This window comes from Chionomys nivalis, chromosome 3, assembly GCF_950005125.1.
Source record: "Chionomys nivalis chromosome 3, mChiNiv1.1, whole genome shotgun sequence".
NCBI lineage: Eukaryota > Metazoa > Chordata > Mammalia > Rodentia > Cricetidae > Chionomys > Chionomys nivalis.
Window position 1 is genome coordinate 37,090,153 of NC_080088.1, and position 17,056 is coordinate 37,107,208.

General features: G+C 41.9%; 1 protein-coding gene across 3 annotated transcripts in view; it reads right to left on the reverse strand.

Annotated features, from left to right (window-relative positions):
* The window catches only part of Riox2 (ribosomal oxygenase 2), a 43,922-nt gene extending 28,715 nt beyond the window's left edge, over positions 1 to 15,207 (reverse strand). For 2 of the 3 annotated variants that reach the window (XM_057766029.1, XM_057766027.1), the window contains exons 1-5: positions 15,151 to 15,207; positions 9,335 to 9,800; positions 7,097 to 7,216; positions 5,957 to 6,085; positions 2,621 to 2,724 (exon numbers count right to left, since the gene is read on the reverse strand). In XM_057766029.1, the coding sequence (XP_057622012.1) occupies positions 2,621 to 2,724; positions 5,957 to 6,085; positions 7,097 to 7,216; positions 9,335 to 9,772 (791 nt within the window). In that variant the 5' untranslated portion in view covers positions 9,773 to 9,800; positions 15,151 to 15,207. Of the gene's footprint in view, positions 1 to 2,620; positions 2,725 to 5,956; positions 6,086 to 7,096; positions 7,217 to 9,334; positions 9,801 to 14,794; positions 14,876 to 15,150 lie in introns of those variants that run through there. The other variant, XM_057766028.1, reaches the window with a different exon arrangement.
* Positions 15,208 to 17,056: the final 1,849 nt, after the last annotated feature.

Below are 17,056 nucleotides of genomic sequence, written 5' to 3' on the forward strand. Positions count from 1 at the left end.
GTAGAGTTTTGGAAGTTGCTTCCAGTTTACATAGGTAATATTATATCCTTCTAAAGTCTTCGATGGAATTGAAAAATTTATAGTTATAGTTTTCCTTAGTTATGATAAAAGATAAAGTGGATATAAATATTGTAACTAAATTCTTGCTTGATAACTGTTTTGTTATATGTAATTTTACTATGTTGAAGACTTCCTTTTTGTTTAAACAGAAAAGAGGAAACGGTGTGAGAGGTCCTTCGGTCTTTGTGTTGCTTTCATTGGTTAATAAAGAAACTGCTTTGGGCCTGTTGATAGGGTAGAATTTAGGTAGGCAGGGAAGACAGAACTGAATGCTAGAAGATGGGCAGAGTCGGAAATATACCATGGATCCATCAGAGACAAATGCTGGGAATTTTACCCGGTAAGCCACTGCCACGTGGCTATACACAGATTAATAAAAATGGGTTAAATTAAGATGTTTTTTAACTAACCAATTAAAAAACTAGAACTAACGGGCCAAGGAGTGATTTAATTAATACAGTTTCTGTGTGGTTATTTCAGGGCTAAGCTAGCTGGGCGGCTGGGATGAACAAGCAGCCCCTACTTGAAACATACTTTAACAGTGATACGCCACATTTTACTTAAGAGGGAAGCTGATCCTCAGTAAAATAGCCACCAACATCAACAGTTTATTTCAATGATGCCTCTTTGAAAGGCGTTAGAGGAAGCTGTACATTTCCTTACCACAGTAGGAGCCCAGGTTCAGAGCACTGAACACCTCTCAGATTACATTTTTGCATTCTAACTCCCTTTTTTCCTATCCAAATCAGGTCTAGACTAGGTACATCAGTTACAGTGCCCACTCACAGCCCAGACCAGCAACCTATAACTTGGAAAACTCTTCCCTAGCCCCAGATGATTGGTTTAAGGTAACAAAAGATGGGCGGAATTGATAATATTATATATACAAGGTGCAAAGGAAAAGGAAGAGGGTGAAAAAACAACAGGGCTGGCAAGATGGATCAGTGAGTAATGGCACTTGCCAGGAATGTCAGATTGTGACCCCTGGAACCCACAGTGGGAGAACACAGCTAGCTAGCTCTAGCATGCTCCCCCTCCTCCAAGTTCTTGCTCTCATACACTAAAGAAGGCTTGGAGTGGTTAAAAGAACTTAGCTTTGATTCCCAACACAAACATATGGTGGCTCACACTATCTGTAACTCTAATTCCAAGGCACATAACACCCTTCTGTGGCCTAAAAGGGCACTAGGCATATATGCAGTACATATGTACAAACACACATTAAGCCAAACAACAATATACAGAAAGCAAAATAATCTTTAAAAACAAGGAAAATTCAAAACAAACAAACATATAATAATGACAAGAGCAATGAAAGGAAAGCAGGAGTAAGAAGGCCAGAATTCTACCACAAAGCCACCAATGCTCTGACCAAGCAAAATTAGAAAGTGAGGGATTAACTGTGTAACTGTAATGGTGGGGCACCAGAAGACAGACATTTATAGGGCCAGCTATGTGATTGCCAAGCTCACACTCTTTGGCCTAGAACTTTCAGGGTTCGTATGACTCACTCCATTATCCCTACTCTTCTTTTTCCATGTGTGCGCGTGCACGCATGCTGAGACCGGAGAAGGATATCAGGTGTCCTGTTCTACCACTTTGCCATGATATTCCTTTGAGAGAGGGTCTCTTAGCAGAACCTGGAGCCATGCTGGTAGCCAAGTCCCAGTGATCCCCTCATGCTGTCCATAGCACTAGGGTTATATATGCACACCATTCCAAACTCCTTTACTTTTACACGGATGCTGACATCCAAACTGAGGTCCTCATGCTTGCATAGTAAGCACTCTTTTCCACTGGGCCATCTTTCTATCCCCCCCCCCCCCCCCCCCATCTTGACTGGCCTCTGAGATTTTCTCTTCTTTACCTAGTCAGGTATTTTCAAAAATGGAAACCTGATACCAAAATTTAGGCCTTCCAATTCTGTGCAAGTGGCACTAACCTCAGGCAAGCCAGGATACAACTACATCCCCTAGTAAATCTCCTGAACAAGGGTGAGTTTCAGGGAGCAGTCATGAGGAAGCAGAGTTATACTTACAACTTGTTTTACAAGTTACTGCTCTTCAGTAGGAGCAGCCTGATGGTCTTTGATCCAGGAATGCCTTCTCCTACCTCCCATGACTTCTGATCCATGCCTACTTAGTCATCTATTGAGACTCACTCAGATGAATGTCAAGTCTTCCAATGAGTGATAGCCAAGTTAAGCTAAACATATTCTTCTAAGCTCCAGGGGTCCCTTATAACCTTCTATGATTATACCCATGGCTACAGGTTTTCTGTTTTTCTTTCCCTTGCCTCCCCACGGTACCCTCTGTCCTCTATTTTGACACTTTCCAGTATCTCTTACATAGAGTGAGATATATGAGGTTTACAGTAGGATATCTAGCAGGCCAATCACATAAGAAAACATGTCAAAGAAATATGGATGTCAGCAGAAGAGGCAGCACAGAACAAAAGGGAAGTGGACAACTGCCTCAGGTCTATCCCGAATGTGGCTGTGGTGAGCGATTAACTCAGAACTGTCCTAAGATACTGGGTTAGTAGTAAGCAAAGGCCTTACTTGTTCTGGTAGGTGCTAATGGTCACATGAGTAGAGTGGGTCAGGCCTGATGGAGTTTCTGCCTGATGAATGGTCCCTCTGGGAAAGTACAACAAATCACCAGGCTTTAGGGGGAAAAAAAGTCAGAGTTAAATACACATCAGTCTTTTTTGCTTTAAGATGATAAACATGTTTTAAGTTCTATATTCTAGAAACCACTGTTCCAGGAACAGTCTCTGTGCTGGGTTCATACTGTATCTATGAGCCCATCACTGTGTTTATTTTCAAGGAAACACCAGCTGTATAGGATTGAGATGCAAAAGAGGTAACACCCTGTTTCTGGGGCGGCTACTCCTCTTTCAGTCATAGAACCAGTGCAACTCGCTTATCTGCCCCTTACCTTAGTTTCTCTATCACTAAAATGGGACAACAGCCCCAGAACCTACTGAGGATTAAGGAAATGCTATTTCCAAGCACTGGGGTAGCAATGGGGGTATGGTTTTATTACAGTCATTGCCAATCTTCATCTCTTGAGAATTTTCCTTAGATCTTCCTGACAATATCTTTATCGTACCTACTACCATGAACTTCTCAGAGCCTACCCCAGAAAAGAATGAAGTATAGAACATAGATCAATACATAGACAGATAGATGATCTAGATTTAAGAATCTATCCTATCTCTATCTAAACCTAAAATCTGGATGAAATTAAAAATCAGTAGTTTTCATGGAGAGGAGAGAGGTAAGCTATTTCTAATCTATCCTTTTCTCTCTTCTAAACCAATGACAGAAATACTCTGTTCTTCTGCCCTGAGATACTTCTGCCTTAATCTCATCCGGAATAATTTGTCTAGTAACTAAGAAGAAAAGGAATCTTGAGCTGCTCAACTCCTCTTTCAAAGTAAAGAAAGCAGTCAAGATCTGTTGAAAACTCAGGAGCCTAAGAAACAGTGCTCAAACATATCAGCTTAAAGGGAATTTAAAAGATTTTCTTCAAAACAAGAGAGATATACATGTCTGTATGTGTGTATAAAGTACGCATGTGTATGCATGAAGTATAACATGTGTATGTATGAAATGTACATATATGTGTGTGTATGTCCTTGTGTGTGCTATGTACATATTATGAAGTGTGCACATATGTGTGGGTATGTATCTCTGTGTGTGTGTGTGTGTAAGAGCTTGTTTGGCTGCTGGTTTACTCTAAATGATGTCAAAATGGCAGTCCTTCAAGTAAATAAACATTTTGTTTTAATTACACACACTGCTTATCAATTCTGTACTACCCTGAGGCCTTCACAAATATAATTCATTCATTCCACAAGAATTTGAATGCTGGGGCTGGAGAGATGGCTCAGTGGTTAAGAGCACTGCCTGCTCTTCCAGAGGTCCTGAGTTCAATTCCCAGCAACCACATGGTGGCTCACAACCATCCATAATGGGGTCTTGTGCCCTCTTCTGGCCTGCAGGCATACACACAGACAGAACACTGTATACATAATAAATAAAAAATAAAATATTTAAAAAAAAATTTGAATGCTGCCCTCAGTCCTTTTGGGAAAGAGAAGGACGCAGATTCTCCCCAGAAGGAATGAAGTTCTGCTAACACCAGTGGGGCCATCTTAAGACTTCTGACCTTAGGGACTATAATAAATTAAATCTATGTTGATACAACAATCACTATAATAAAGAGACTTAAAGACATACCTACATCTCACCCAAGGAATTTTCTTGTGAAGGAAGTACCAAAATGATATATTTCAATCCCCACAGCCTGCAAGGTAAATATTATGATCTCCTGATTTAGATAATTTTTTCTAAAAGGAATTGCAGTGACTTCAGCTTAATTCATATCTATCTATGCGACATCCCCAAGCTTAGAGTAGAAGGGCTTCTGCATCCTGAGACCCACACGGAGACCCACTACACACGCTAACTAGAGTAGTGGGAAGGTGGATAAGGGCTTGGGAATTTTCATCACCGCTCCCCCACTTCTGTCTCACAGTGTGGTGGTTTGAAAATGAATGGTCCTCACAGGTTCATGTTTAAATACTTGGTTCCCAGTTGGTGGTTGCTTGGGAAAGATTAAAAGGCATGGTCCTGCTGGAGGTGTGCCACTGGAGGCAGGCTTGAAGCTTTAAAAGTCTCCCTGCCTGTTTGCAGTATGAGATGTGAGCCCTCAGCTGTTCCTGCCATCATTACTTCACTCCTCCATTATGGACTCTAACCCTCTGAAATCATAAGTCCAATTAAGTGATTTGTTTTATAAGTTACCTTGGTCATTGTGTTTTATCCCGCATTACAAAAGAAACTAATACAGAGTCCATCCGAAGAGGCTTATTGTGCAATCTTTGGTTAACAGGCCCCACAACAGAGTAGAATGTGAGCAGGACAATGCATTCAGAATGAGTATGATTGTGCTCTAGTAAGCTATCTAGCAAGCCAGCATTTTGGTCAAAGTGCACATAAAAACATCATTATTTATTCATATTTCCTATAAGTACCCAATCAAAACGAGGATACTGTTTCCTCCTAGCTTTTGGCAGGCAAATCTTAAAATCAGGAAAGAACTATAGGTACACATAAGAATTAGGCACTAGTTATACCCTGAAGATGCAAGAAATATGGAAACACTATCTACACACAAAGTAAGAATCTCTGCAGTGGGCTAAGTCAATCACTGTATTCTGCTACTAATGAAAATGTTTCCTAATAAAGGGCATGAAATGAAGTATATTTATGAAGTATTTCTGTATCTCTACATCCTTTTCTCAGGATCCTCTCCCGCCTGAGCCTGGCCATGTTCCCATCCAAACTAACTGAGCAAAATGCCAAGGAAGCAATACCTGGTCTAGCTACTTGGCTCCCTGGAGAAGGAAGTCATGAGCACTCTCCTAGCTACTACTCACCTAGCAACCCTATGCTGGGGAGGGAAAGGGCTACACTATCAGGAAGAAAACAGGTGGTACTGGAATTTCTGCCAAGAAAAGGAAGGGCACCTTGGCTGTGCTCTGCTTACGTGCTAACACTGAGTTAAATGTGGAGAAACAAGCCAAGGTCAAATCTTCCACATTTATTTTAGAGAAGTTGGTGATTCAATGAATTCAATTTATTTCTGCTGAGCTCAATCATACATGGAGACAGGATAGTTCTAAGACGAATAGAAGACTACCTTAGTTCACTTTTCTTAGACCTTACAGAAGACCCTGTTCTGGTGGGCGACAGTGAGAGCTACCCATCCCTGGAATCCTCAGGATACATTCCCACAGGGATCTTTTCACTACTTGGAAACTTCCTGAACTTGTCATAGTAAAAGGAATAACCAGCTCAAGAGATGCGCATATGCCCCACCCATACCTTCAATATGAAGTCATGCGTTGGTGTGCCAATCCGGGCCTCAGGCTCCACGCTGTACTCACGTGCCAGGGGCACCGTTGGGGAATAGAGACGCCAGTGTTTCTCTCCCTCCAGCTGCAGGATAAAAACCTACAGAAAGCCATACATCCGAGAGCATGAGAAAGCTTCCTGACAATCTGTAGGCAAGGAGCTTCTAGAACCTTCAAACATCAGCAATGCCCACCCCTTACACAAACCTATGCTGCCACCTCTAATAATCAGGCACCGTGGGGCTGCACTCATTCTTCTCACTTTGCCAGACCCCGCTGAGCTCTGTATTCGACTAGCGTTTGACTCTTCTATCAGCTAGGCAGCAGAAAGTCATAACCTCTGATAGAAAAATCTGATATAAGGAACAACCCAAAGCTTAAAAATTACAAAGAGCCTTGGTAGATATAAAAACACTGTAATTTTTTATTCTTCATTTGGCTAAAACTATCTTAATATTCTCCTAATATTAAAAAAAAAACTTTGGACAATATGTTTATAGCAAATAGCTCTCAGAGGAATAAAGGGATTTTTTTTGTTAATATCTGTGTTCACACCTTGTATAAGTACAGAAATAAAACTACAAAATAACCAAGTCAATGAGTTAACTTTTTTGGAAGTCACATAAGAATGAAATCAACACATGTCAACGTGCCAAGGCTTAAGTAGAACCAGGACCTTCATTCAAACTGCACCAAGATTTTTACAAGTGGAAAAAATACACATATTGTTGGCAGTCACTGAAAACGGACAAAGTAAAAGCAAATGTAAGGACTGTGATCTCACCTTACTTTACTTTGTAATTTTTCGTAAAAGTCATTTTTTTTGTTTGTTTCTATAGAGAATTTCCAAAAAAATCCTGTCTCTAAAGACTGTGGTTTTTAGTCTTTGTATCAGCAAAGCTGCAGTCAGGCCCCTGCCTTGAGGATGAGCAGGAAACCAGTCTGGAGAATACACTTTAGCTCAACATCCCAACTTGGAGATGAGGTCAGGATCTCCAAAGAGGTCAGAGAACCAGCCCTCCAGAGTAATAACGTCAACCCTGACAACCAACCAGGCCTGGCTCTCAGCATCTCCTACTTTCCAGTCTGGGCACTATGACTCCTCTCTTACCTCGACATCATCATAATGGGGAGGGAGACCTTGAGATCCTGCTGGAGTCATGTATACATTCGAGCCGACCAAGGAGCCAAAGTAACTTTCCAGCTTTTCCTGGATCCTCCAAAACTCATTCTTTGACAAAGAAAAAAGAAAAGGAGTGTGAACAGAAAACAAAAAAGCCAATGTTCTAGTTATGATTTCCTATGGTGATGTTTTGAAGCCAGTCTGAGGCTCTAACAAGGAAATAAGTACAAGAATTTACATTTGGGAACTCCTGAAAAATAATTAAAGCAAGGGGAGCAGAAATGACCATCTGGGAAGGGGTACAGGCAGAAATGAGAACAAGCTGAGCTGAACTTCCTCTCGAGTCACTCATCAGCTGTAAGGCAGACTAAGGAGCCATATAAGCCAGAATTGAGAGATCTGAGTTACCTAATACAGGTAAGAAGTCAGCAAGTGGGCCTTGTAGATAACAGCATATCCTATTTCTAAGTTCTTAACCCTTGCTAATTTAATACCCTTTTTAACAATTCTGTCTCACTGAGTAGGAAATCATTAACACCAGTTTACAAATAAGGAAAGCAAAGCAGAAAAGCACACAAATATTAACCTCAGCTAAGATACCAATCTGGGCAGCCCAGCTCCAGAATCTACACCTTCGAGACAATTTGGAAAAGGCAAGTCACTTACTCTAAACATATACTAAAGAGACTAAACTTCATACATATGAACGAACAGTGACTGACACATAGATGCTATATTATAAACATTTGGTTTGTCGCGTACACCAGTGAACATAGCTGGAGTTTTATCACTTAACTGAAACGAATCTAGTGTTAATAGCAGGTGGGGAAGAACTAGGTCAGTATGAAAAAAGCTTTTAGAGATGAAGACCACCAGATTTCCTCATTTACAAATCTGAAAGGTTCTCCTTAGCACACAAAAAAATAATTTAATGGCCTCCAAATAGCTCTGAAGAGTTAACAGAGCTCCCAGAGAGCCTAATTTATTTTGGAGAGAGGTAACAGGACCTGGCTCTCTAATTACTTGGTATCTGGCACCACTAAGAAGCCAGGCCTCAGCTCTTGCTCTCTAGAGTCCCAAAAGATCTTTTAGGAATGTACAGTAAATTTGTGGCTCCATAAACATTAGTTACCACTAAGTGGCGGAAAAAAGCACTGGTACGTAATTGATGAATGTATCTCTTTTATTAAGAGTTACCCAAAATGCTACCAGTTCTGCTGCTTTTCCATTTATCTTGGCTCTCTGATTTTTGTATCTTCAAACTATAAATATTATTAAAAGATGTAGATTCAAACCATGTTTGTCTAGGTTGCAGTTACAACAAGCTCAGTGACTATACTTTATTTACTAAAGGATGCTATCCTCACAATGACCACCAGAAGCTCAATGTCACAAGTTCTGTTATTAATATATTAACATGCCTTTCTTGGCTACCCATCTGATAAATCATCCTGTCACAGCCCTCAACTCTGAAGCCTCCACTTGGAAAGATGTAAGCAATAAAGGTAAATAACCTCAGTTTTCACCTTGATGCTCCCATGTGCCTTAAAATACAGCAATAGGGCATAACACAGAGATCCCTCCTACAATATGCAAAAATTAATCAGTGCATTAAACATATTCTAGAGGTGCAATGTTACTTTAATAAAGCTATAAACTTTGGAGTCTGGTTTTTGCAGCTCTATGATACTTAAAATATCTACCTATCATTGCTGGAGATTCGAAATATCTAGTCAGAGACTGGGTAGATGGCTCAGTGAGTGAGAATATCTGTTTTACAAGCAGAAGAACCCAAGTTCAGCTACTTAGTATCCACATAAAAGCTGATGCAGCAAAGAACTTTTGTAATATTAATACTGGAGATAGGGAGCAGAGACAGTTGGGCCCCCAAGCTCACTGACTATCCAACCTAAACAAATGGTTAGCTCCAGAATCAGTGGGAAACCCTGATCTCAAATATATAAGGTGGAAGCAATCTAGGAAGATACCCAACATTTTTCTGTCCTCCCTCCACACATACACGTATAAGTGAGCACATTACATACACAATTTCATCAAAAAGGTAGATGTCCTCCTAAGTTCAAATGCACTTAAAGACCAAATAGTTGTTATGCGTTCTCAAAATGATTTTCATCTTCAAATCATACATTCAGTCTTAAGGTGATGTGTGGCCAAATGCTACCGTTTTCATATGTATGACAACTTTGCTATGGGGAGATCCATTACCTTAAATCTCTGTGGTTGATGAAACTGAATTGTTGCCCTCTTCTGATCAAAATCTTTTCTCAGCTGAAGGAAGTGTACTTTGCCATTCTTATTTAAAACCTTCTTCTTCCCATTGATGCACCGGCAGACATTCACATCTTTTCCATAATACAACCCTTGAAGGCAGAGCCTTTTCAGATCTGAGAATCTGAACAGAGACTGGTAATAGGTGGCCAGTGAAGGGTTATCCCTCTGGATGAGAAGGGGCTTTTGTTCCCAGAATTCCTTGAAAAAAGTCTCTACCTTGATGGGTGAGATTAAACTTTCAAAAAGAGCAGTGGGGCTGTCGAAATTTAATGTGGACAGCTTGTCAGACTCATCTACCTTTGCCTGCTTACAGGGAACAGGCCCATCTTCTTCTTCCGGCCCATTCCCTGTAGGCTGTACTTTCTCTGACATTGTTCACAAAGAGGGAAGAAATACAAACCTGCCAAAAGAACAAAAGACATGGTTAGGAATACAGGAGTACACACACACACACACACACCATGTGACTGCAACCACTTTGCCTCTTTGAGAAGTCATTAGTCAGTACTACTTCCTTCAAAATGAGACTGCCTTAAGCCAATGTCACTTCTTCCAAGATGATTCAGCCTTAAACACCACTCAATTGATATACTCATTTAAGAAAAACACAATTTTCTAGGTATATAAGCACTAAGTCCTGGAAATCATTATTAATTAAGACTTAATTATCCCAAATTAAACCATTCAACTCTCTCAGCAGTTCTTACTCAAAGGTTTAGCCTATGGCCAAGGAAACAGTGAAACCAAAAATCTTGAATTTGGCTGGAATCAGCACCATGTCCTGAATTTAATTAGATGCCCTCTCTATTACAAACACTTGAAAGAGAATCAGGAACAGCTGTCTGCTGCCAGGTGCTGCTCAACGTAATACCATATTAAAACCTTCCCAAGTAGAAGCCAATGTGTCCTTGGCAGTGACGTCACCTGGTGCCTGGAATGAGACTCTAAACACAGCAAACTCCACTTTCAAGTGAGATTATTCTTGAGAAATATCACTATCAGGGCACTTTCCCTTTGCCCATTAGAAAATTTAAAAATTTTAAAAATGAAGGTTAAAAACAGTTACATGACAGGTCTTCAAAGATTAAATTTTTTAACTGAAACAAGACATCAATCACCACCACCATTAATCTCTAACAGCACTTCTCCAATTTAACATCAACAAAGACATGAGGCATCAAATGGACCAGATACCTATGGTGACAACACTGCTGGTCTGTGGCACACATCTGGGTAGCAAGAGGATAAACACTCCCAAGCACCCCCAACAACTCTTATTACTTATATAGGTCCCTTTCATGTAGGTATAAGAACCATTAATTCAAACTATACAAATATTCACAGAATATAATATTTGCAAATATCATTTGCAAAAGCATGTTTGATTTTGGGGTGCAACTATATAACAAGACTGTTGAAGGAGCTGCGGGGCTGCATTCCTGCCACCCAGCTCCCGACCGCCTGGCTAGCTTATGCCCCGAAATAACAACACACAAACTGTATTATTTTAAACACTGCCTGGCCCATTATATCTAGCCTCTTCTAGGCTAATTCTCACGTATTAATTTAGCCCATTTCTAATAATCTGCGTAGCACCATTAGGTGCGCTTACTGGGAAAGATTCAGCATGTCTGACCTGGCGGCTGGCTGCATCGCATCTGCCCTGGAGAGCAGAAGCATGGCATCTTAGCTCACTTCCTCTTCCTCCCCGCATTCTGTTCTGTTTACTCCACCCACCTATGTTCTAACCTATGAAGCCAAGCAGTTTCTTTATTAATTAACCAATGACCTTCCCACATCACGAGACATGTAGTCTAAGCCTGAAATTGTATATTTGAGATAATCAACTAAAGGAGGAAGGACTGATTCTGGTTAAGTTTCAGGGGCTTTCATCCACTGGATGGCTTTGTTGTCTGGGGCTTGTGGAGAGTCCCAACATCACAGCCAAGAGGATGGTAGTGGGGTAAAGCAAATGGAAAGAGGCCAGGGTACCAATATCAAGGGCACCCTTCATGAACTAACTTCTTTCTAACTTCAAGCCCTGAAGAGTCTACTCAGAAGTGCCAAGACAGAGGCTAGCAACCTAGCTTTGAGGACAAAGGCTGGGGGAAGGAGGCCAATTTAAAATCAAAACCATAGCCAAATGCATTTATCCTTCATATACAGTTTACATGCACAGCCTGGGGGTAATTCTATGCTTACTTCATGTACCTTCAACTTGAGGTCAGGAAATTGTTTTCACTTACAGCATCATGTTGGTGCTCAGAAGTTTGGGGCATATCAGATCTGGATTAGGAATGTTCACCTTGTACAGCTTTTCTTTTTGTCTTTCTGATCCTCAGAAGAGGTTCTGTTTCTCTGATTCCTAACTGCCTATTCCCAAAGAAGGCTGAAAATCATAGTGCTTATAAAATACTAAGTGTTCCTCAAGGCTTGTAACCTAAAATGCTATCACTTCCTATTGTGTTGAGTTACCAGGATGCAAGAAGCTGTCTTTTCCATTTAGCAACTCTGTGGAGTGAATGAGTATTCTGGTCTTGGAAACTCTAGAATGATCTGCAGCAACTAATTTTTAAAAGAGCTTTAAAAATGCAATCCACATGTAAAGCAGACAAATTAAAAAGTATAAAGTGAACAAGTCTGAAACTTTAACAGTCTGATTTTTATTTTAGCATCTAAATTTTGTAACACCAAGAAGCTCAGTTCTTTCAAGAAGCAGAAGAGCATGGTGGCAAACTGTGACAAACTTATCCCACCAACGCAGAGTGGGAGCTAAGGACAATCTGTAAACTTAATGTTAGGATGAGCTCAATGAGATAAACTTTCAGAAAATACTTCCGATATTCATTTTAATTCAAACCAAACTGCTTCAATCTTAACCCAAGTAATTGAAGCTTTGGTGAGATAAAAAAGAAAAAAAAAAAACCTGCCATAGCTGGAATTCTGAAGAGATATAGAAATATAAATATGAAGACGGACTCAGTAAAGAACTCTTGTGTAGACAGTGAAGGAAGAAGGCTATCACTCCTGTTTGAAAGGCCAGCTTGTGGCTGATACTGGGAACTGGATATTTCCGGGGAGTTTTTTACTACCATAAGATAAAATACCTAAATAGGCAACCAACACATCTGACACCCTTCTGAAGGTTTGAGCTTTTGGTACATGCCAAGCAACCTGGGGGGCAACTGTTTCCACCTGCTGATACAACCAGGTTCTGGAACAACTGAGAGTGGCTTCATTAGAAGACCCTGGAACCTCGCACCTGGTCACTTCAGGAATTGATCCCTGTGCTAATTTTGGTTAGCATTTCACGTAGCAAATTACTGAGCCTCTCACATTAAACTTTTAAAACTGTTAAGACTATTCTCTTAGAGCACTAAAGGTGCTATCTTAGGGTACTGCTGTGATAAAACACAGTAACCCAAGTTATCTGGGGAGGAAAAGGTTTATTTGGCTCTCATTGAAAGAAGTGAGGGCAGGAACCTGAAGGCAGGGGCTAATGAAGAAATCATGGCCATGGAGGGGTGCTATTTACTACCTTGCTCCCCATGTCTTGTTCAGTCTTTCTTAGTGGAACCCAGGACCACTAGCCCAGGGAGGGCCATTCCCACAATGGGCAGAGCTCTCCCCCATCAATCACTAATTAAGAAAATGCCTTACAACTGGATCTTAGGGAGGCATTTTCTAAGTTGAGGTGCTCCACTTTCAGATAACTCTAGCTTGTGTTAAGTTGACATAAGAATAGCCAGGATTGGTAACTTCCAAAGTAAACTTATATTTAAGGCACACATCTCTTACCATCACAATTACTCAGTTTGATATTTGGAGAGGAGGATGCAAGTGAAAGGATTGTTGCCTTAAGAATAACCTCTGAATGAACTAGCACAGTCACCAAAAGGTATGGTTAGAGTGCACAAAATACTTAATAAGACCATTTAAGGATTTTTCCCACCTACAATAACCAACAAAAGTCAACCCCAAGATATAGAACTACTTTTACACCATCTATTTCCGCCCTTTATTCACACTGAAATGATCTGAACCCCAGTCAATTAGAAACTAACTCGTATGTTACTGGGTAAATATATACTTTACCATACACAACTCTTTTTTTTTTTTTTACAAGTTTTGGTGGGCAGAGCAGAGTAGGTACATAGCTACCCCTTTAAGCATTCTCCAAATATCCCAACCATTTTAGAACCATTCCACAACCATTTCAAATGCAGTAAAAAGCAAAAGGTGGGGACAAATTTCCAAGAAATACAGTAATTAAGAAGCGACTGCTTAGTCTAGAAAAGTGCGGTGCCTGCCTGTAAGCCCTGAAGACCAGAATAAAGCTAGGCGGGAAGGGGGAAACAAGCTCTACAGAAGAATTATTTTCAGTGAGTTGATTTCAGGCAGGTAAAGGTAAAAAACTTCAAAAAGAGTCCCAGTTTACAAACTGGTAACAGCCATACCACCAATAAACTCTACAAAAAAATAAATGTCGGCACCCATACTACAGCTGACAAATTCCGTCTTTACACTTTAGGGCGCCCTAATTTTTCTCATGGTAAAATATAATGACAAGAAGTCACAAGAGCTTCTTAAGGGACAACTAACAGCACTGCCAGTCACAAGAGTATACCAAAATTTCAAAAGCCTTACCAAACAAAACCAAACCAAGCCACAAAACAACAGTTGGGAGAGACAGGGGGCTTGCACGAAAAGACTTCTGGGGAATCACCACAGACACCAGTACTTACTAACAGCTGGGGGGGGGGGGGTCGGGGTTCTCTCTCCACCTGAGCAGTATTTTAACAGCAAAGCTTCTAACCTCTTGGATTACCACTCCTAATGCTGGAGGCAGAAACCTAAATTCACAGGCGTTCTTAATTAAGGCGAGGCCCAGCAATCTAAAGAACACTGGGTTGATCTCGGCTCCATTAAACACACCTGACTACTGCATCCTGCAGGCCTGACAGATGGCTGACCCCCTGACCCCCACAAAGTGCAAGGAAAGACTCCCTCAAAGTGTCCTCCGGCCTTCGCGGGCACACCATAGCATGTACGCATCCACACATACAGAAAATAAAGAAAACGCAGAATTTTAAATTATATATCGCTGTAACAAGATCAGCTGGAAACCTGAAGTAACTTTTCCGCACGCAAAAAAGTTTCATTAATTCAGAGATGTCTCACTGTTTGGAGCTTTGTACAAACAGAATACGAATCGTGTCGTACTGATGTACTAGGGGGTACGGGGAGCAAAGAGGTCACAAAAAAATGCAGCCCCAAAGTTACAGGCATCCTGGTTATAAAGTGAGCGGGCAGAGCACATCTCCCAGCACCGGAAGCGCAGGTGCTGAGCGGTGGGACGAGCACCCAGACTTCCTGAAACCTGTTTCTAGTCACCTGTTGGACAACCAGGGAGGGTCAGGCAGTCAAGTCTTCCCCACGAAAAGAGAGAAGGTGCAACCGACTCCGCAAACCAAGTCAAGACCGAGCGACCAGCCCCGTGCCCCGCCTCCGCCGGCAGCAGCTCCGCTCCGGGCCGCCGGGCCAGCACGTGGCGCACGCCCCTCCCCGCCGCCCGGTCTGCGCGCGCAGCCTGGCTTTAGCACGCCGGGGACTGCGGACCCCACCGCAAAACCTGCGGTCCACGCCGTCCGGTCCCCAGCCCGCCAGCCGGGTCCGGGCCCTCCGGAGCCGCACCGCTCAGCCCGACCCCAGATACCCAGGCACGGGCCCACCGGGCCCACCTCACTCACCCCGCACGGCCTGTTGCACGTTGCTGCGCGCTGTCAGGGCCACGGCATGGAAGGGCGGGACGGCGTGGGCACGTCCAAGACGTGCTCCCGCTCTGGGCCCCGCCCCCGAGCAGTGGCCCCGCCCCCTGGCCCTCGGGCTCCGAACCGTAGACACACAGCCCCGCCCTTGCCTACGCCTACTGGGCTTCCTCTGCCTGGTGCAACACCTCGGGCCTGAAAGGTGGCTTCTGTGAACTTAAAAATCAGTGGATGGGAACTTCCTTTTTATGGTTGATACTTCCGAATCTGAACTTACGGGGAAATCTAGAAATTTGGACAGTTTTCTTTACTAACACATGCACAGAAACATGCTGTCCTCGCTTGGTCCAAAAAATATCCAAACTGTTTTTCATTAATGATGGCTTTAATATTTATACAATTATTACTACCCTAACAATTTTGGTACCGCACTTGGGAGGCAGAGGCAGGTGGATCTCTGTGAGTTCGAGACCAGCCTGGTCTACAGAGCTAGTTCCAGGACAGGCTTCAAAGCCACAGAGAAACCCTGTCTCGAAAAACAAAAACAAAAACAAAAAAACAAAAAACAACAACAAAAAAAAATTGGTACCAACCATATTATTTAAACGTCTTATATTTCATTCCAATTTTTTAAAAAGAATTTTATTGACTTTTTTTCATGCAATGTTTTGAGCACATTCATTCCCCTCCCCCAACTCCTGCCAGATTCTCCCCACCTCCCTACTTACCCAATTCATGTTTGATATAGATAGGTAGGTAGGTAGATACATAGATAGATAGATAGATAGATAGATAGATAGATAGATAGATAGATAGATGGATGGATGGATGGATGGATGGATGGATGGATGGATGGATGGATAGATAGATAGATAGATAGATAGATAGATAGATAGATAGATAGATAGATTAAAAAAGCACACACAAAAAGAATGGATTTTTTTTCTTTTTTTCTTTTTTTTTTTTTTTTTTGCTAGTCAGCTATTCCTGAGTATGAGGCCTTCCCCACAGCATGGCGAATATACCCTTTGGAGAAAACTGATTTTTCCCTCTCCAGTATGTATCAATTGCAAATAGCTTCTTAGTCAGGAGTGGGACTTTGCACTTGTGCAGGTCTTCTATACGCTGTCAGTCTCCATGAGTTCATGTGAGCATCAACCCTGTAGTATCCAAAAGATGCTGTTTCCTTGGAATCATCCACCTCCGGCTCTTAAAGCTTCTGCCTCCTCCTTTTCATGGATCATCGAACCTTGAGGAGAAGGTTTCATAAGAGGTGGGTTTTTTTTTTTTTCTGACTGCCCAGTTTTTTAATATAAGGAAACTGAGAAAGAGTGAGTTCAAGTAACTTGCTTTAAAGAATACAACTGTTCTCTAACAGAACTGGAACATGAATCAAAGGCCCACTGGTTGTCTTTTGTTGAAGCGGGGAAGGTTTACCAAATTGTTAATGATTGACTATCTTTTTTTTTTTTATTCTTTTTTACTTAAAATTTCCAACTGCTCCCCGTTTCCCATTTCCCTCCCCCTCCTCCCACATATTGCCCCCTCCCCCCGCTCCCCTCCCCCTATCCCCACTCCACTTCTCCTCCCCCTAGTCCACTCCCCCTCCCTCTCGATACTGAAGAGCAGTCCAAATTCCCTGCTCTACATGAAGATCAAGGTCCTCCCACTTCTATCTAGGTCCAGGAAGGTGAGCATCCAAACAGGCTATGCTCCCACAAAGCCAGTTCATGTATGAGTGACTATCTTATAAGCAACAGAAATCTACTTGTTTCGAAGCCAGGGAGTTCAGATATCAACACATTCTGCATTTCAGTGCATCTGGAATGGGTTCACCTACCCAAATTTGATAAATGAGCCCTTTGGTGAGCATCCTCACAGGCTGGAA